The 17,531-nt window shown below is 46.2% G+C and overlaps 1 protein-coding gene across 9 annotated transcripts in view; it reads left to right on the top strand.

Moving 5' to 3' along the window:
- Positions 1-14,158, top strand: part of KCNQ2 (potassium voltage-gated channel subfamily Q member 2) — a 75,377-nt gene extending 61,219 nt beyond the window's left edge. For all 9 annotated transcript variants that reach the window (XM_040080036.2, XM_040080033.2, XM_040080032.2 and 6 more), the window contains 2 exons: positions 2,814-2,937; positions 3,648-14,158. In XM_040080036.2, coding sequence (XP_039935970.1) covers positions 2,814-2,937; positions 3,648-4,352 — 829 coding nt within the window. In that variant the 3' untranslated portion in view covers positions 4,353-14,158. The remainder of the gene's footprint in view (positions 1-2,813; positions 2,938-3,647) is intronic.
- The last annotated feature ends 3,373 nt before the right edge of the window (positions 14,159-17,531 follow it).

Below are 17,531 nucleotides of genomic sequence, written 5' to 3'. Positions count from 1 at the left end.
CCCTTCTGCTTGCTAAAGTGGAATATGTTCTTTCTTCTTCATCTTTTGAGCTTTGTTGCCCAGTTTGGACAAAATCTCACAGTCTTGTAATGGCTAAAAGGACCTCCTGCTCTTGGTGGTCCTCAGCTAGGTGCAGGTGGGTTGGGAGCTCACAAGGAATTTCCTCTTTTCTCTTTTATTGGATACGGCACAAATGAAGTCTCTGTGCTGTGCTGAGGGTAGGAGCACTCTCCTGTGGTCCAGCTTGTGCCATGGGAAGCAAAGGGGTGGGAGACCTTGAGACTGGGTTCTCCCATAAAGAGAGAAGGACTGGGTTCACCTTCTTCTCTTCACTCTGTGCTGAATCCAGGGGCCCAGAGCTGCCCCCCTGCACCATCCTTGGTGCTGCCCTGCCTCCAAGGAGAGATCTGGCTCTGCTTCCTCAGAGCTGTGGAAGACAACCAGCCCAGGAGTCAGGACTGTGTTCAGGTGTAGGCACAAAGGGAATGAATCAAGCGGGAAATGTGGGCTCTGGTGTCAGTCATATAATGAGAAAGGGATTCTGAACGCTTTAGGGGAGAGCTCTGTGGAGGGCCTCATCCCTGCTCCTAAATCCCAGCAGGTCTGAAGGCAAGTTGTGCCCTTGAAGGTGAGCAACAACTTAGTGCTCTTCTTAGAGATCACTCCATCTGTGAAGTGCCAGCAGAGGTTCACTCACTGGACAGCTCTTCTCTTTAGATGTGACAGACAGCAGAAGTCCTGCCCTGATTTCTGCAAGGTTAGAATTAGGGTACACTAGACTCTCTCTGTTATTACAATACCATGTTGGGTTCTCCTCTCTGTGTCACAGTCTGTCCTGCCTCCCTGCTCTACTCCACAGCTGCTGAGGGACATCTCATTTCCATTAGTGGGCACATTTCAGTGTCAGTGTGGTGCCGGATGGGACAGGAGGACAGAGCACCCTGATTGTTCTTGGCCTTCTGAAATATTCAATAACATTTAGACTTTGGGCCTCTTTAAACTCATGTTCATTGTTTTACCAGTCTACTTGCTTGTGCATACAGGAGAGGAGTTCACACAGTGGCTGTACCACGCCTTGACTTGTGATTCCCCACCAAGGTAGCCCGAGGTATCCAATTTAACAGCTCTTTGCTTACATGGTAACGACATTGTCCTAGGATTTCCTGTGCTGTATGTCCTGTCAGTAATTGCATCCCTCGTGGGGAGTTCCCGTAAATGTCAGTGATTTCCTTCTCCCATTACAAGAGAGAAATAAGGCATGCATATTCCTCACACTTGTAATTCCAGCACTTGGTGCTCCTTGTACTCCTGTGCTTATATTGCTAAGCAAAGGATCAAACATGGCTTTTTAAGCAGAATAGAATTCTGTCACATCCCTGCCCAAATCAAGTAGCTTCTGGGATCAAAGCTAAACTCTGAAATGATTGTTGGCTTATATTTTCTGTCTTTGGTGTGATGTGCTCATCCACTTCATCTCTTTGAGCCAGATCTGGTGCTGTAAAGTGCTGTTGCTCTAATATAAGCTAAGGAAGCCACGCTGGTCCATTCCCACTGGTACCTGTCCCTCAGTGTCAACAGCCAGCATCCGTATGAAGTCCCTGTCCAATGTGAAGAGAACAGATGGCTCTTGTGTTGGAAATAGCCTCGCATCTCATTCCTTTCCTTGGTTTTTGTTTGTTCATTTTCCCCTGTCTGTCTGTGTTCAGCTCCTTCCTTTTCCTCCTCCTGGTGCATGGACCCATGGCCCACACGGCAGAACTGCGTAAGAAGCATTTTGAGTTTTTGCTCAAGATACCTCAACTTGGTTTCAGTCAGATTAATTAACCCTTCTTTTCCCCCGCCACCCTTATGTTTGGTGCATTATGCAAGAGTAAAGTTTGCCCAGCACAGAATTAGTCTATAAACCTGGCTGCCATTAGAGAAGTTATTCCAAAAATGAGTTGCTCCCCAGGCCTTGGAGGCATCAAGAAGCTCCAGTGTTTGCTCTCCAGAAATTTGTATTTGATGCCTCTAATAAAATTGAGTTCCAGCTTCCAGGTTCTGCCCTCCTCCTTCCTCTGCATATGGAGCTGTTAATCAACCCAGGTGTTTCCATACTGGGAATAAGGAAGTGCAAATATGACGTATGTAAAGAAGTCAGTACCAAATTATGTGCCTGGTAACCTTTCCCGGCTGATTTGGCAGGAGCCTCCTCTGCTGCTCCCAGCTGGGAGCCCTGCTAATGAAAAACATCTAACAGTACAAGTGTGAACTGCATGGAGATGAGAACAGTTTGGTAATGTTCGGTGAGTTCTGGCCAAATTCAGCCTCGATCTAATTCCACTAAAACATTTATCACTGCACCTGTTTGTCTGGATCTTAGGACAAGCAGATGATTTTCATGGGCATGAGAATTACACATGGACATTTGCATTGAGAAGAGGAAACTGCTGCAAAAACTGAAAAAGATCCCACTGGTGTTTGCTAGGCAGAAAACTTGATCTTCCCCCAAAATAATAATTTCTCAGTGCAAATAAGAAGTTAATCGATCTGGAAGAAAGCCAGTTAAAGAAATTCTTTGCAGTGGGTAAATTTACTGTGCATAATGTGCCAGGTTTTATCTGTATAAACAGAAATGGATAATTTCAAACTCTGCTAATACTGCTCTGAATTTTGCATCTGAATTAACACTTCAGTGCCACTGCGTGTCTGTGAGTAATTTGGAGTGTTAGTTGGGAGAGAGGCTGTTGCTTTGGAGGTGCCCTCCTCACCTGCTACCTCCAACTGACTCCAGGTCCTTTTCCGGGGGCGGGGGGATTTTCTGATCCCGGTAGAGTTGACCAGATCGTTGGGAGAGGATCCTCCATGACCGACAAGGATCGGACCAAAGGGCCAGCAGAAGGGGAGCTGCCTGAAGACCCCAGCATGATGGGCAGGCTTGGAAAAGTTGAAAAACAGGTATCTTGGGTCAGGAAGGGTGTTGTATGTATTGTGTTGGATTTTCCTTGCCTTTTTCCCTCAGTGGGACGTTACCTTTTAGTTAAAAAAAAAAAAAAAAGTGAGAGCCCAGAATAATTTGAAAAAGAAACAAGGTGGATATTATGAAAGGGCACTAAATGCCTCGGAAGCCTAAGTGCTACTTTAAAACCAGGCACCTTGAGTCTAGCTTAGTGAGTTTGTCGAAAGCCTGCATTATTTTTGAAAACAGCACATTGTTTTCTTTGCCACCATGCTGGACACGTTTCACATTAGTCCCTGAGCCTGGCTGCTGGAGCTGCTGGCCTTGCTGAAGATTTAAAATCTTCCTAGAGCATAAGGCTCAGAAAACCCCACAGCCTTCTGAGTCCAAACAAGTGCAAAGTGCAGGACGGAGCTGGAAGAGGCAAATGTGCTCCATCGTTTCTAGAACGTAGTGCCTGTCGTAAAGATTAGAGGAGCATAAGGAAAATCCTGTAACAAGGGAAACCCTGTAAAAGGGTGGAAAATCAAACCATTCAGAGCAGAACAATTAAATATTCACTAAAAGTTTGACATGCTGTGGGTCACTGTAGGCGGGGGTGATCTATGAAGCCCAGCCCCACACTTGTACCTCGAAGGAAGTTGCTCATACCCAGGATGTTAATGTGCTTCAGCCCCCATGTATTGCTGGAACTGTGGTGTTTTTGCAGGTTCAGTCCATGGAGAAGAAGCTGGACTTCCTGGTGAACATTTACATGCAGCGGATGGGCATCCCACCGACGGAGACGGAGGCTTACTTTGGGTCCAAAGAGCCAGACCCAGCCCCTCCCTACCACAGCCCCGAAGACAGCAGGGAGCACATCGACAAGAACGGCTGCATCATCAAGATCATCAGGTCCACCAGCTCCATGGGTCAGAAGAACTTCTCCGCCCCACCAGCCCCAAGCAACGCGTGCCCGCCCTCCACGTCGTGCCAGCGGCAGAGCCACGGCTCCTCTCCCATCGGGGACCCCGGCTCGCTGGTGCGGATCCCGCCTCCGCCCTCCCACGAGCGCTCCCTGTCCGCCTACAGCGGCGGGCACCGGGCGAGCGCCGAGTACCTGAGGAATGAAGACATTACAACCAAACACCACGAGAGTGCCATGAGAGACAGCGACACGTCCATCTCCATCCCCTCGGTGGACCACGAGGAACTGGAGCGCTCTTTCAGCGGCTTTAGCATCTCCCAGTCCAAAGAGAACTTGGACATCCTTAACAACGGTTGCTATGCAGCCGTGGCCAAAATCAGACCCTACATTGCGGAAGGGGAGTCGGACACCGACTCCGACCTCTGCACGCCCTGCGGTCCCCCCCCGAGGTCGGCCACGGGCGAGGGACCCTTCAGTGACATGGGCTGGTCGACCCCCCGGCAGTGAGGCCTCCCTGCAGCCGCCGAGCCGCGTCCGAGCGCCGGCAGCTGCCCGCTCCAGCTGTCCGCGTGTGGAACTTCTCAAGGAGATCGGCAGCTAAGGTTTTCCTCTTTCTAGGACACCCTTAGCTGGCAGATACTTTCTTGCAGCTTACTCCGGGGTGGGGAGAGCAGGTCCAAGCCTGCCTTTGTGGAAGAGGTCACGGTGATGAGCGAACTGGAGCCGTGAAGTCCGGATTTCTTTCATACTCTCTTTCTAAGATCATTAGGTGAAACTTCCATGGCGCAGAGTAGGCAATTTGCATTTCTTGGGAATCTTCAGAAGCGCAGGGCAGGAATAAATCACCCAGCCGGGGCTTTTGTAGATCACATTAACTGGTGGCTGACAGGTGTTAGGTGGGAATTGCTGTGTCATGGCAGGAGTTAGCACACCTTTAGGTGTTTTGGAGTCACAGACAGGATACGTGTCTGTTTCTGGCTTAGGTTTCAGGGCGCTTGTAATAATGAGGGGTTGCTACTCCTCATTAGCTGTCAGGAAGGTGACATAATTCCAATATAATACATGGAGAATCCCTGGAGGAGAGGGATGTTGGCTGGGATATTTACATGAGCAGAAGACGTGGCCTTAAGTGGGACTTGCTGGGGTACTGCTCTGAACCGGAGCAGTTTGGAAATTATTCTATCTTAGGAAAAACTCAGAAATATGAGCTTGAGTGCAAGAAGAGGGACAATCCAGAGGGCAGAGAAATGAGACAGAGAAGGAGGACGAGACGCTACGGGGATGGAATTTTACATTTTAAACCATGTATTATATTTAATTATCTCTCCTTCTGCTGACCAGGGACCCGGGGGTGCTTTGAAAGCAAAGACAGACCAAAGTCAACCCTGCTGGAGGGCTGCCATGTTCCCAAGCCATTCTCGTGGCCATCAGAGCTGTTGGAGAGGCACAGCCACCAGGCGAAGGGAGAGGGTGGATGTGCAGGATGCTGCGGTCCCTGCCTTGCAGCAAGTTAAGTGCTGGGCTCCATCCTCGGAGCCCTGTTGGTCAGATTGGGCACTTTTCTTACAGTTTGCATTGTGCCTGAACACTTTTGCACATACTATGCCCGTGAAAATCTTTCCTTTCTTCTTCTGCCCTGCCAAGAATCTCACCCCCAGGTTCTCGGGACATCCTTTGGTTTGTTTGGATCCCTCGAGCTGAGTTAAGAGGCGCTGCTTTGTTTCTTCATGGTCTTTCAGGAGCCTCTTGCCCGTGCGTGCCCGCGAGTTGTGCCAATCCCAGTCTGCCCCGTTTCAGTGTTGTGGAAGCACTTCCTCTTGGAAAGGTCATTGTGTCGTTACCAGGAGCCTCAGCAGCTCCTTCAGCTGGGGGAAGGCGAGGGGAAAAGTGATGCTCCAAGTTTCTTTTGGGACCAAAACAAAGCCACAGAGTGATCCTTTGCATGGATAGGTTGGTAGGGGGTTTTATTTGCAAGGGGGTGGATCAGGCGAAGTTTGGTTTGGGATCTGTTTCCAGGGCTGGGACACCACGGTGGCGTTGTGCCTCTGAACTTTGCTGTGCGTCCGCAGCCCAAACCCCACGTCCTTTTTCTGCCGTGATTTCAAACCCTGTCTTTACACTGTGTCATATCAAGAGCCTGTTAAGGATTTTTAGGTGACAGCTTCATTTCTGTGTGGCCTTTGAGAGGTTCAACATTGATTTGCTTGGGGTGAAGGGAGACTCGCAGCCTTTTGCTCTTCTCCTGTTTGCTTGACCAGACACAGCAACCAAGGGAGACCCAGGATAATTTTTGGCCTTAGGGAAGTTGAGGGTGCAGTCTGACAACTTGCAGACAGGAAATAAAACCATTATTTTGCTAGTGCCCAGGGCTAGCACACAGGTCTTATCATGGGATGAGGATGGGGGAAATATCTGAAAAATTTTCCTGTCATTTTTCACCATTCAGGAGGGGAAAACATTATTCTTAGGGAGAAACTGGGCTTCCAGCCATGCTAGTCCCTTTCTTTCCCCTTCTGAGCCATGTTTTTGTTAACTTCTGCAGCTTTTCCCTCTGTTTGTGCTCCAAAACTCCTTCTGGCACCAGATTTCTTTGTGCAGAGTTAACGCAGCGATGCCCTTGACTTCCACACAGAGACAACTTTAAATGCCAAATGGCTCTAAATTGTGCGGATTTGCCTCTGGTGTGTTCCAAAATGAGATCCTTTCTCCTAGAACAAGAAGTGTCAGCAGGGCTTAAATCAAATGTGGTGGCCTGGGCATTCTACCGACCACAAGAATGGAAATTGCATTTGGTGAGGCAAAAATCAACCTTGCTCCAGCCAGCTACTCACTTGTCCAAGTCAGAGATAACAAAGATTTATTCTCTTATTTGTTTACAATTACTTTTCAAGGCCTGCTGGAGATTTGGCTCAGAGGGTATGATACAGAGGCAGGAGTGCCAGATGAGGATGAGGATGAGGATGAGGATGAGGATGAGGATGAGGATGAGGATGATGTCATACAGTCCTATCACAGCACAGGTACATGCCTGGTCTTCAGTAACAGAATCACAGAATCATCAGTTCACAGAACCACAGAATGGTTTGGGTGGAAACTCAAAAAAAAGCTCATCTTCACGGATTGCTGAAGGAAAAATTGAGTTTTTCCTCTTCAACTTCCTGCACTGAAATCTATGAAGATCTTTTGTCTTGTATCTTGAAAAGTTGTTGGATTTGTCCCATAATCAATGATTGCGGAAAACTGGTTTTATAGCATTTCACATAGAATTCACATAGAATTTTTCTTTGATGATGTCAGATATAATTTTCTGTGGCATCAAGTTCTGGCTCACCTCCATGCACAACTGTGCCATAAATGATCACTTCTCATTCATCCAGGCAAAACCCCATGGATTTTGGGGTTAACTCACACTAGAATTAGCTACAAATAATGCTCATCATTTCCATGAAATTATTTAAGCCTGCATAAACAATGACAGGTCCTGCTTGTTGCTTATTGACATAAATAATTTCATTCTTCTCCTAAATCATAGTCCAATACTCCCTGAAAAGTCTTCTCTTCTAATCACTCAGCTCCCCCATGTCTGTACCACACATTCCTGGTGGCAGTCTCCCACAAGAAGTCTTAACCACCAGACTACAAGAAAATAAATCAGCTTTGGCTTGTTGATAAGGCAGTCCTGATGACGAAGACCTTTAAAAGGGTGGACAGGCAAATTTTGTCCCTCTGCTGAGCCTCTCTTGGGCTACTCTTTGCTCCCCTTTTCCTCCCAAATCTTATTCCATATTTTTTGGAGGACAGAAACAAGTTCTAGTCAATGCCAAGTGTGGACTGAGGAGTCCAAAGAGAGCTGAAGATGTGAATGCCAAATTTCCAGCAGACCATCTTGAACTGCTCCAGGGCTGCCCGTGCCACACTCAGTTCTGTGCCCAGAGCCTCGTTCCAGGTTTGTCTGTGCTGAATGTGAAGTCGTGACCTTGAGGCTGAGCTCTGGTCTCCAAGAAACTTCTGGGCATTTTTTTTTTCCCCCATAATCTGGGTCTAGGTCTGGAAAGAAATCCTGCAATTGGCACACTCATGGGATGGAGCAGTGCCTGGGGCTGGGACATGAAGCCACTATAAGATTTTGGGTCCTTGAGGTCCAAGTGGGAGTTCAGGTGGTCTGAGGAGTTCTCTGATGTCGCTGGAGATGTTGCAAGGTGGCCTTTCATAATGTGACCCTGAGACAGAGGAACAGCCATAAGTCAAATTTCCCAATATTTGGGAAGGGACTTCAATGTTACTCAAGTGCAGATTTTGTATGTGAATTTCCTTGTTGACCCATTTTCTTAATAACAATTTTTAAAGCAAAAAATGTTAAGGAGCTTACCAAAACCAAACCTCTCATCCAGCTCAGAAAGCCATTCTATTTCTTTAGACAGACTATGTGATAGATCAGACTTTCTAAAAATGCATTTTGTTTCAAATGCTGCTTAATAGGTCCAAATAATTTTTGCAGGGTCATTGCTATTTATGGGTAAATAGGTATATTTTTACATTTTTATTGATTTTTAAAATTTTAAATTATGTGAATTTTTAGATGAAGTTTGTATAATCTTCCTGAGAAGCCAGAGCATCACCTCATATACAAATGCTCCCCTTCCAGATAATTGCCCAAGAGAAAAGAAAAACACCTTCACTCATACTTTTCCCAAGAGGGAGCTACTGATAATCTCATATACTGAGACCACCGTGGTCATGGCAACATCATTACTAAGACTAAAATATAAGTATTAAAAGAGAAACTGAAATTCCTAAGGATTTTACCCAAAGTTGTCCCATATAAAGACCTTAGCAGTGGGTATTTTATCAGGAATCTCAAAAAGCCCAGGAGCAGGATAAGGATTTCTGTTTCTCCATCATGTGAACGCTCAGGGTGAGCGAGCCCTGAGCCTCCAGCCCTTTCTTCACGACGCACAGCTGCACATCTCCATCCTCTCTCCATCACGGGTCAGCCTCTTCTGTTCTCATCATCTCCCTTTTCCTGAGCCAGAAACAAGGAAATCAGATACAAAAGCTCCTTCAGCTGCAGGTAGCATTGAGGAGAAGGCTGTGGGGAGGGCTGAGGGCAGCAGCCCCTCCGAGCCCCGCGGGGTCACTGCTGCTCAGAGGTGTAAAAGCAAACCCTTGCTTTTAGCACACAAACACCCCGAATTTTCTGCCTCACGGAGCAAAACCTGCTCAGGGCAGGGGTGTGGGTTCACTGATTTTTTTTTTTTTTTTTTTTAAACAATAACAATAGGGTGGGTTTTTAATAATAAGGATAATAACACTGCATAGGAATCTTCTTTAGTATATCTTAGTGTTTGATGCCCCAGTGACACAATACTGCTTGCCTTACCTTAGTGTCTAGAGGCAGAGGGATCACACACTTTTGATACACTATTAATCACACTTTGAATTTAGGTAGGAGCGGGGTCCTTTTTCACTTATGAATGTGCTTTCTGGACTATCTCACTGACTGTACTCTCAATTTTGCCTGCTACTGCATGCAGCCTGAGATGAGTAGACAGCAATATGCTCCAGCTGTATCTGCACTCCCAGATTGCTGTAGTACCTGACAAGGTAACGTTGCCAAAAGCATCACTCTGGGGAGAGGCTGTCCTCCCGTGAGCCAGCTCTCAGGGTGCTGCGGTGCTTCTGTAGGTAACACTGATATACCAAGTGTCTTTCATGCTGCAACTGGTCATCACCCCATCCCTCTGATACAGCATGCACAGACTCCATTTCTACTGCTTGTGACTGTGGGGTAAGAAACCATGTTTGTACCTGTGGTTCCTTCAAACCTGTAAATGGGAGGAAAAAAGTACGAAGTTGTGTTTGCTGTGTGTCACAACCTCCTTTCCATCAGGATGCCTCTGGAAAAGAGCATCCCAGCTAGCCCTTTCTGTGGGTTTGGAGGAGCAGGCAGTGCCAAGGATGGAGGCCTGGTCTTCATTTCAAAGATGCCATTTGAGCCCACATGTGTGGGACCTGCCATATGTCTGGTTTAATTCCCATAGGATTCTCTCACCCGCGTCCAGCCCTGGGGTGCCATGTGCTTTTGTGCCTGCAGCACAGCCCGAGGCACAGTGGAGAATGTGACTTACAAACCTTGGAAACCACTCTTTGGGAATTCCACCCACCCTCCTCTGCAGCCTTGGTGGTCTCGGGCACCCTGCAGCTGTGCCATAACCATTCCTCATGGAAGCATCTCTCGCTCTCCTTACAGAGTGGCACTGAGCTACATTTTCATCTCCATAAGTATTTTGCCAGTGTTCTCCCAGTGTTCTGCAATACCAGGCTGTCATGAGCCTTCAGGCTTTGCCCATCTTGCTGGTGTTTGCAGTCTCTTGTGTCTCTTGGCGCTGCTGCCATGACCTAGTTTGGCCCTGGCCCTGTATCCTCCTCTTCCTTGCCCAGACCATTCACCAGGGAAGCTGTAATGCCAGAACTCTGCTCTGAGCCTCGGCCTGGCATCACCAGATGCACCAAGAGAACCTTTGTGCTTTGTTAGCATGAGTCTTGCTTTTTATTGGTAATTTATTTGCTTCCTCATTGCGCCACCGTGGCCTCAGCACATCCCTGGTTTGTTCTGCTGGAGCTTTTCCACACGGGGATGGGGTCTGTGTTGTCTCTCTGTGCCCTGTGAGGGTTTGTCCCCGTGGCTTTAGCTGAATAAAATGAAACAGGGATGAGGGTCTGGCTCAGATTTTCTTGTCCAGGTGAACATCTCTGAGAAGAGCTCTCAGGCTCTACCAGTGTAGATGTTTTTGCTCCCTGAAGCAAGAACTGTTTCAAGACCCTTGTCCCCTTTGGCAGCCCACAGATGTGGCTGTGCATGCCAGGCTCCAGCTCGGTAGTGGAGAGAGCTGGAAAGCAGCTGGTCCAAGCTGTGCTGTTTCCAAAGCTGCCAGTGAGCCTGGGAGCATTTTGCCCTCTCCGAATCCCTGTAAATACAGCTGCAGGTGAATTGTTCAAGCAGCATCTGTTTTCCTGGTTTTGAGAAACTTGAGCTCACCACAAGGCTTTCCAAAGCTCAGTGCCAAGCTCAGGCTGGATTTCACCTGCAGCTACGCCTATAATTTTAGGACAGGGTTAATGATTTCAGGTAGAAGCCATGCCAGAACTTCCAGTTTGGATGGTTCTGACCCCAAAACAAGGCTGAATGTCACGCTGCCAGCAAAGCCTCTGGTGGAATTTCAGCTCCATTTGACACTGATGACTGTGGACATGGGGAGATGCTCTCTCCTTCCCACTCCACACCAGAAAAGGTCAGCACAAGCCTTGCAAGCCACGATGGGAAAATACCTTCTTATTTTAACATGCCATGGGCACCTCCCATTCGAGCAGAAGCAGCATTTCGCAGTAGTCCCTTAAACTTGGCCAACGCAGTGGGCACGACCCAGTGTTTTCCATATGCGGTGATGCTCACGGGAAGGATCGATCACAGATGTGGATGTGGAGGTTCTTCAGCATCTCCACAGACACCACGCTCTGCCTTGCTGAGAACCTGAGGACAAGTCATCAAGGTCTTCTCTGTTCTGCCTGGTTATTCACGCTGGCCCAGCACCTTCCCTGGAGCTGGAGTTACCCCATGCTCCTGGCAGCAGGCAGGATGGAGACCTTTCTTTGTTGGTTACTCTTCCTTCCCCTCAAACCCCTAAAATTAAAAGTTTCTTCACTTTTTCTCAAAAAAATTCACACACAGTGTAGAGTACCTGAGGCTTTCAGGGACGCCGAGGCAAAACAAGATGTAGCTGATAAATGACAGAGATTTTTGTTATTTTAAATCAAGAGCAGATTTTAAACATAGTTGCAGTTGCTGCGTGGTGTATCAAACGCTTTAGGAAAGTCAGTAAATTATTCTTATAAATGTTTTATTCTTTTACCAGTAATTCATATAGGTGGGTTCCACTGTTCTTATACAGCAACAACGCTCCACACATTGAAACTATATTCCTGTTTCTCCAATATAGACACTGTATTTGTGAAATTTATCTTGCTTGGTGTCACTTTGGCACATTATCCACATGTACTGCACATGGATTGCACATTACATGCCACGTGCTGATAGGTATCTCTACATGTAATCAACATGTGTGCATTGAACAGACACCAAGGTGTCACCTGCCTGGTTTGTGATGTGACTCAACATAACTGGGAAAAGGGAAAAAAATGAACGTCCTGTTTTGTTAAGAAATTCACTGCATTTGAATGCTTCTTTAAACAGATTTTATCAGGAAGCTAAAATACAAGATTGCCTCTGTGATGTTAATTAAAAAATACCTGAACAAAATGAACACACACAGCCCATAAATAACAGCTACTGTATTCCTATATATTCATCATTGCTCTTCATCTGAACTGTAAATTCTGTACAGATTGAATGAAGCTCACAGTTTATCTTTGTCATAACCTGCAAGGTAAAAGGACAACACAACTTTGGCTGCAGGAGCATGTGCATGTGGGTATGAGCACGTGTGCACACGTGTTCTTCATCAAAGCAGATAAAACTGCATCTGAGATGCACAGGGGGAAGAAAAATTCTGGTTTGGAGGCGAGACAGTGGGTAAAATAAAACCAAATTACTTTTTCAATAATTAGTTCTGTTCAAAACGGAAGATTTGCAGGAGGGATTGGTGTGTGTCATCCCAAGGAGAAATCCCACTTCTGAATGCAGCACAGGCCATGCAGCAGAGACATGCAGTTCTTTGAGGGATAATTTCTTTGGCTTCCTTTCAAACAAACAAATATAATAGAGTGGCCAGTGCCAAATTCAAGTCCAAAAAGCCCATTCTTAAAATGTGTGTCCAAACAGTTGTCCTGTGCCTTTGGAGTTCCAAGGACAAAGTCTTTACGTGCTGTGCCAGGTTGTCCCACGGCAGCGGTGCTGGCTGAGGGCAGTGCCAGGGTCTCCCACAAACCTTCTGCCCAAGCAGAGGATCCCAGTGCCCCGTGGGTCTTCCTTTGCCTATATTTGAAAAAATCCCTAGGTAGGAGATGTGTAAGCAAAGAAACATTCAAAGCCCATCTATGATCTTACTATGGAAGAGAGGACCATATTATAACCAAAAAGTCTGATTTTTCAAGCAGGTCAGCCCACAGATTCCAATAGCCCCTATACAGAGATTTCACCAGCCTCACCAAATTAATCATCCTCTAGGATTGAATTTTGCCAATATTTTCACAGGTACGAGATTTATATGGGGTAGAGCTTACCCTTCAGTGTTTAATCTGAATAAAGGCATGAAGAGCTAACTTTTCCGGTTTAATACTGCTGTATGCCTTGAGTAGATAGCAATCAAATTTTTGCATTGGCCTGAATTTCATCTCTGGGTCCAAAGTTCTCAGCTGTAAGAGCTGCTGCAGCCCTAGATAGGTTACTGAGCAAAGGGTGCATCCATTGCTGGAGTGCGTTGCCGCTTTCCCGGGATACCTTGACACTCTAGCAGCACCTGGCTCATTTGGCCTTACCTGGGCTAGAAATGGTTCATGTTTTTGTCTTGACAGTGAGAGCTTAGAGGAGGATTTCCCTCCGGGACGAGCGCGGGGCCGCACGCCCGCATCTCCCGCGCGGGAAGCTCCGGGGCTCGGCTGGGCCGGGAAGTTTGGTTGTCCTTCAGAAAGCAAAGACAGCTGCTGCTTTGCTTCCTTTCATTTGCTCTGTTGCCTTGGCTTTCTTGCACTTTCGTTTCATCTCCAAAGAATCTCTCATAATGCCTTTGGTACTTATGTACAATTTGAAAACATTTTGTATGTATGGAATGAGACACTCTTTTCTCTTGTAAAATAGCAATTGGATTTTCTTTTCTTGCTTTTATTTTTTCCTTTTTTTTTTTTTTAATTTTTTTTTTCCCCTGTTGGTGAATGTGTAATTTCCTCTGTACATTTCAATCATGACTTTGTGCAATGTACATTTTATAGGGACAGGTGCCAAGGGAATAATGACCTGTAGTTTTCCTAAGGGACTGGCTAGAAGCCGACAGACGCAGTCATACATGGTTTTACATGAGCACCGTGGAAAAGCGACGTAGCCCAGACTTTTACACTGAAGCATTGAGCGTGGGTCAGCTTGTACCTTCACAGGAATGACTGTGGCAGCTGCAAAACTCTTTATGTGTGGTGTGAAAACCAACAGCGACGGTTGCAACCGGAAGGGAAATGGAGGAAAAAATAAATAATCACAATCATTAATTTAAGCCTCAAAGCATCAGAATGGAAAATTTGCATTCAGTAAAAATACCAGAGATTTAACCTTCATGAGATGAAATACACATTTATTTTTCTTTGCACTTCTTCTGTTGTCTTTGTTTCTTTATTTCTGGGGATTTCTTGGTACTTTGGGGACGTATTTAATGGCTGATGAAGAGAAGAGAAATGGGGACCTGACTTCCTGACATTAAACCTGACATTAAACCTCCACACATTTTTGTTTCCAATGCTATAATATATTTTCCTTCTCGATGCATAAAATCAAGCTCATAAATCTCAAATGCCCTTAGTTACGAGGACACTGCCCCTTCGGAGTCCTTTAACAATATTGACTCTATTAAGGTTCAACATCAACCATATCCTGTCAGATAAAAGATGGTTACTGAAGCTTTTCCCCCCCTTGCCAGCTCCTTATCACCCTGCTAAAAATGGAGGTTGGTGTCATCGAGGTGGGCTCAGAGCCAAGAGATGGCACTGGGGAGTGCCCATGAGTTACTTGGCTTACCAGGCACCAGCCCCAAATCAAGAAAGCTGGATTTTGGAGCACTGTCTAGGAGTGAGGTGGATTGACCGACAGTATCTCCTGTAGAAATCTTGATTGAAGAAACAGCAGTTCCATTTTGTAAAGAGAAAAGGAAAAAGTAAAATCCCTTCCTCCATGCTGATGTTTTTTTTTCCGGAAAGATGTGGCATGAGAAGCTGGATGATCCCGGGCCTGGGTTTTGGAAATCCTGCCCATCATTTGGGCAGGGCAGTGACAGAGGCTTGGCAGAATGCACAGCGTGCCCGGGCACAGGAGCCCCTGCTTCTGCCAGGGGCCGTGGCTGGAAGCCTGCAGCAGCTCCATCCTCCCCAGAGCTATTGGAGAACTCCAGGTGTGAGCATTTCCCTATGGATACAGCACAATGAGTGGGCTTCAGCAACACCATTATATTTTATCTCATTAGGTTTCACACCAGTGAGATAAACAGGAAAATTCTCGGTTTGCTGAGGCACATTCCGCAGTTGTCTGCACAGGATTATGAGCTGCATCCAGACACAGTCCTGCTGCATCCCACAGGGATGCTGCTGGAGCCAGACGTGGCACCTGCTGTGCCAGAGCAGAGCTGCCAAGCAGACCTGCAGCCTTTTCTCACAGGTTTGTCAAGCCAAAAGAGGAGACCAGCAGGAGGAGGCATTGCTTTTCCTTGGATGTTGGCCTCCTGATAATCTGGAAAAATCAGGAAGGCCCTTTCCCTGCAGCAGCAGTAAATAGTGGAGTCTTAGAAAAAAATTATATTAATACAAATTATTTGTATCCCTTAGGAGAGCAGTTGCTATCATAGGGACACATCTAGCTGGTCTTCTCACAGATAAAACTCTGATTTTATTTGAACTCTTTGCCCTTAGTGCTGTTGAGCTCTTGGTCCATCAGGAGCTGGGTCCCAGGGAGCTGTGCCAACAACCTTCAGTGACTCAGCGATGATCCCATGTGAGCTCACAGCCCCCTGACTCTAATGAATTCCAGAATTTGAGTAAAAGCAGTTTTCCCAAATTAGCCCAGTTATTTGGGATTGCCCATGAAGTCTGAAGTTGTGCAGGAGGAACTCATTGCCAAAAACTCTGCTGTGCTCCGTTCCTAAGCAGAATCCCAGTCTGGGTGTATATATATATATGTGTGTATATATATATATGTATATGCACATGTATATATATATATATATATATATAAAATTTTTTTTTTTTTGGCCTTGTTTGCTGACCAATTAAACAATTTACTCTCCTTGAAAATTAAAGGAACATTTCTTCCTTTCTCACTGGAGGGGTAGGCAGGTGTTGCAAGAGTAAGAAGGAGTTTGTAAAACCTCAGTCCTGCATTTGGGCACTGCATTTAAGACACCCAAAGCTGGTGTTTCCCAGTCCAAGGTGAAAAACAACTTTTGATCCTGGTAAACACCTGGTTCCAGTATTTTGATTTCAAGCTCAGGGTAGGCAGAAACCTTTTTCCTTTAAGAAGCTATGCAATAACTCAGTGGCAGAACAGTGAATGAAATCTCTCTGATCCATTAAATGCTACTCCAGCTCTGCTCTGGGGTATAATTTACCCTTATTGCTTTCTTGGCAGCTGTTTCCTGTTTCCTGATGAAACCTTGTTTCCATCAATAGTGACTTAATGGTGGTTTTGGGCATAAAGTGTCTTTCTGGAAAGAGAAAGCATTTTCAGCAAGGTGGTCACTCTCTTTATATAAGGAAGTTAATAATACCTAGAGAGAAAGGCAGACAGAAATGGAAGTGGAAGGAAGAGGGCATGGGACACACTAAAGGATTATGTAATTTGGCATGAATAAGTGATTCAGTGAATAATGGAACATGAGGCTTTTCATACAAAACTCATGAGCTATTTTTTTTAATCTTCTTGCCCTTGAAGAACTCTTAGCATGAGACAAGTCAGAGATGGAGAGAGGAGGTACTGGGCACACCTAAAAAGCTGACAAAATTACTCTTTATGCCATGGTTGTTGAATAAAACAAACAAGTGTCCCTGAGCTCTTCTTTCCACTTTGGATTTCAGAGATTTCTCAGCTTCAGTTGAGCCAGTCCCAGATATTCCCCCATCACCAGACCTATAAATTACGCATTTCCCAATGATTTATTGAACAAATGTTTTAAGATGCACTGACACACTTTATCTCCCCAACTTTCTAGTACCAAAAATGAGTGGAAATCCTCACTGATTCTTTTTCTCCCTCTGTCACTGGTCAGCACTGGTGTGAGGATTTTGTTATACTGTCATATCTTTAATTTTTGTAGCTTTCTGCTCAATTCCTTTTTGAGCACAAAAGCAGTGCATGGGTTTGGGAGTGGTTCTCCAAACTAAATAAAAACCACAGTTGCAGTGTATTTTCAAGTCCTGATTTCTTCTTAAAGGATAAATGCTAAAATATTAATTTATAGTTGGCCTTTTCCTGACTCAGCTGAAGCTTTTACTGAAATCGGAGTATGAAGAAGCCAGTGAATATAAACAAATGAATACACTTTTAACTGAGTGGTCAAACCAAACAGCAGCAAGGCACAGCAGGTGAACTGGGAGTACTGGTGCACCACCTAATCCCATCTGCTGTTCACCAGCGCAGCATCATTAGCGCAGGCACTGGAGTGGCTCAAAGCTGGAATTTCCTCTCCAGCCCATCCTGCAGAAAAGCTGGAGCTGCTCTCCGTGGGGAGGGAGGTGATCAGCCCTCCACGGAGCCGGACCCTAGAGGGCAGAACGAACTCGCTGCTGAGCTGGAAACGCGCCCGCGGCTGCTCAGCATCACCTCGGCGCAGCATCCTCCTCCCCTGCCCTCTCCAGCCGAACTCCTGCGTCCTGCAGAGCCCAGGAAACCGCATTCCTGCTGGTGGTTCCAGCTAAGCACCAACTGCACAAACGCAGCGAGGGCTTCCAGGGAAGCATCGCAACCGCCTGCCTCGAGGC

This window comes from Hirundo rustica, chromosome 16 (genome assembly GCF_015227805.2).
Source record: "Hirundo rustica isolate bHirRus1 chromosome 16, bHirRus1.pri.v3, whole genome shotgun sequence".
Lineage (NCBI taxonomy): Eukaryota > Metazoa > Chordata > Aves > Passeriformes > Hirundinidae > Hirundo > Hirundo rustica.
The sequence above is the reverse complement of the archived record's forward strand: the minus strand, read 5'-3'. Positions and strand labels throughout refer to the sequence as shown.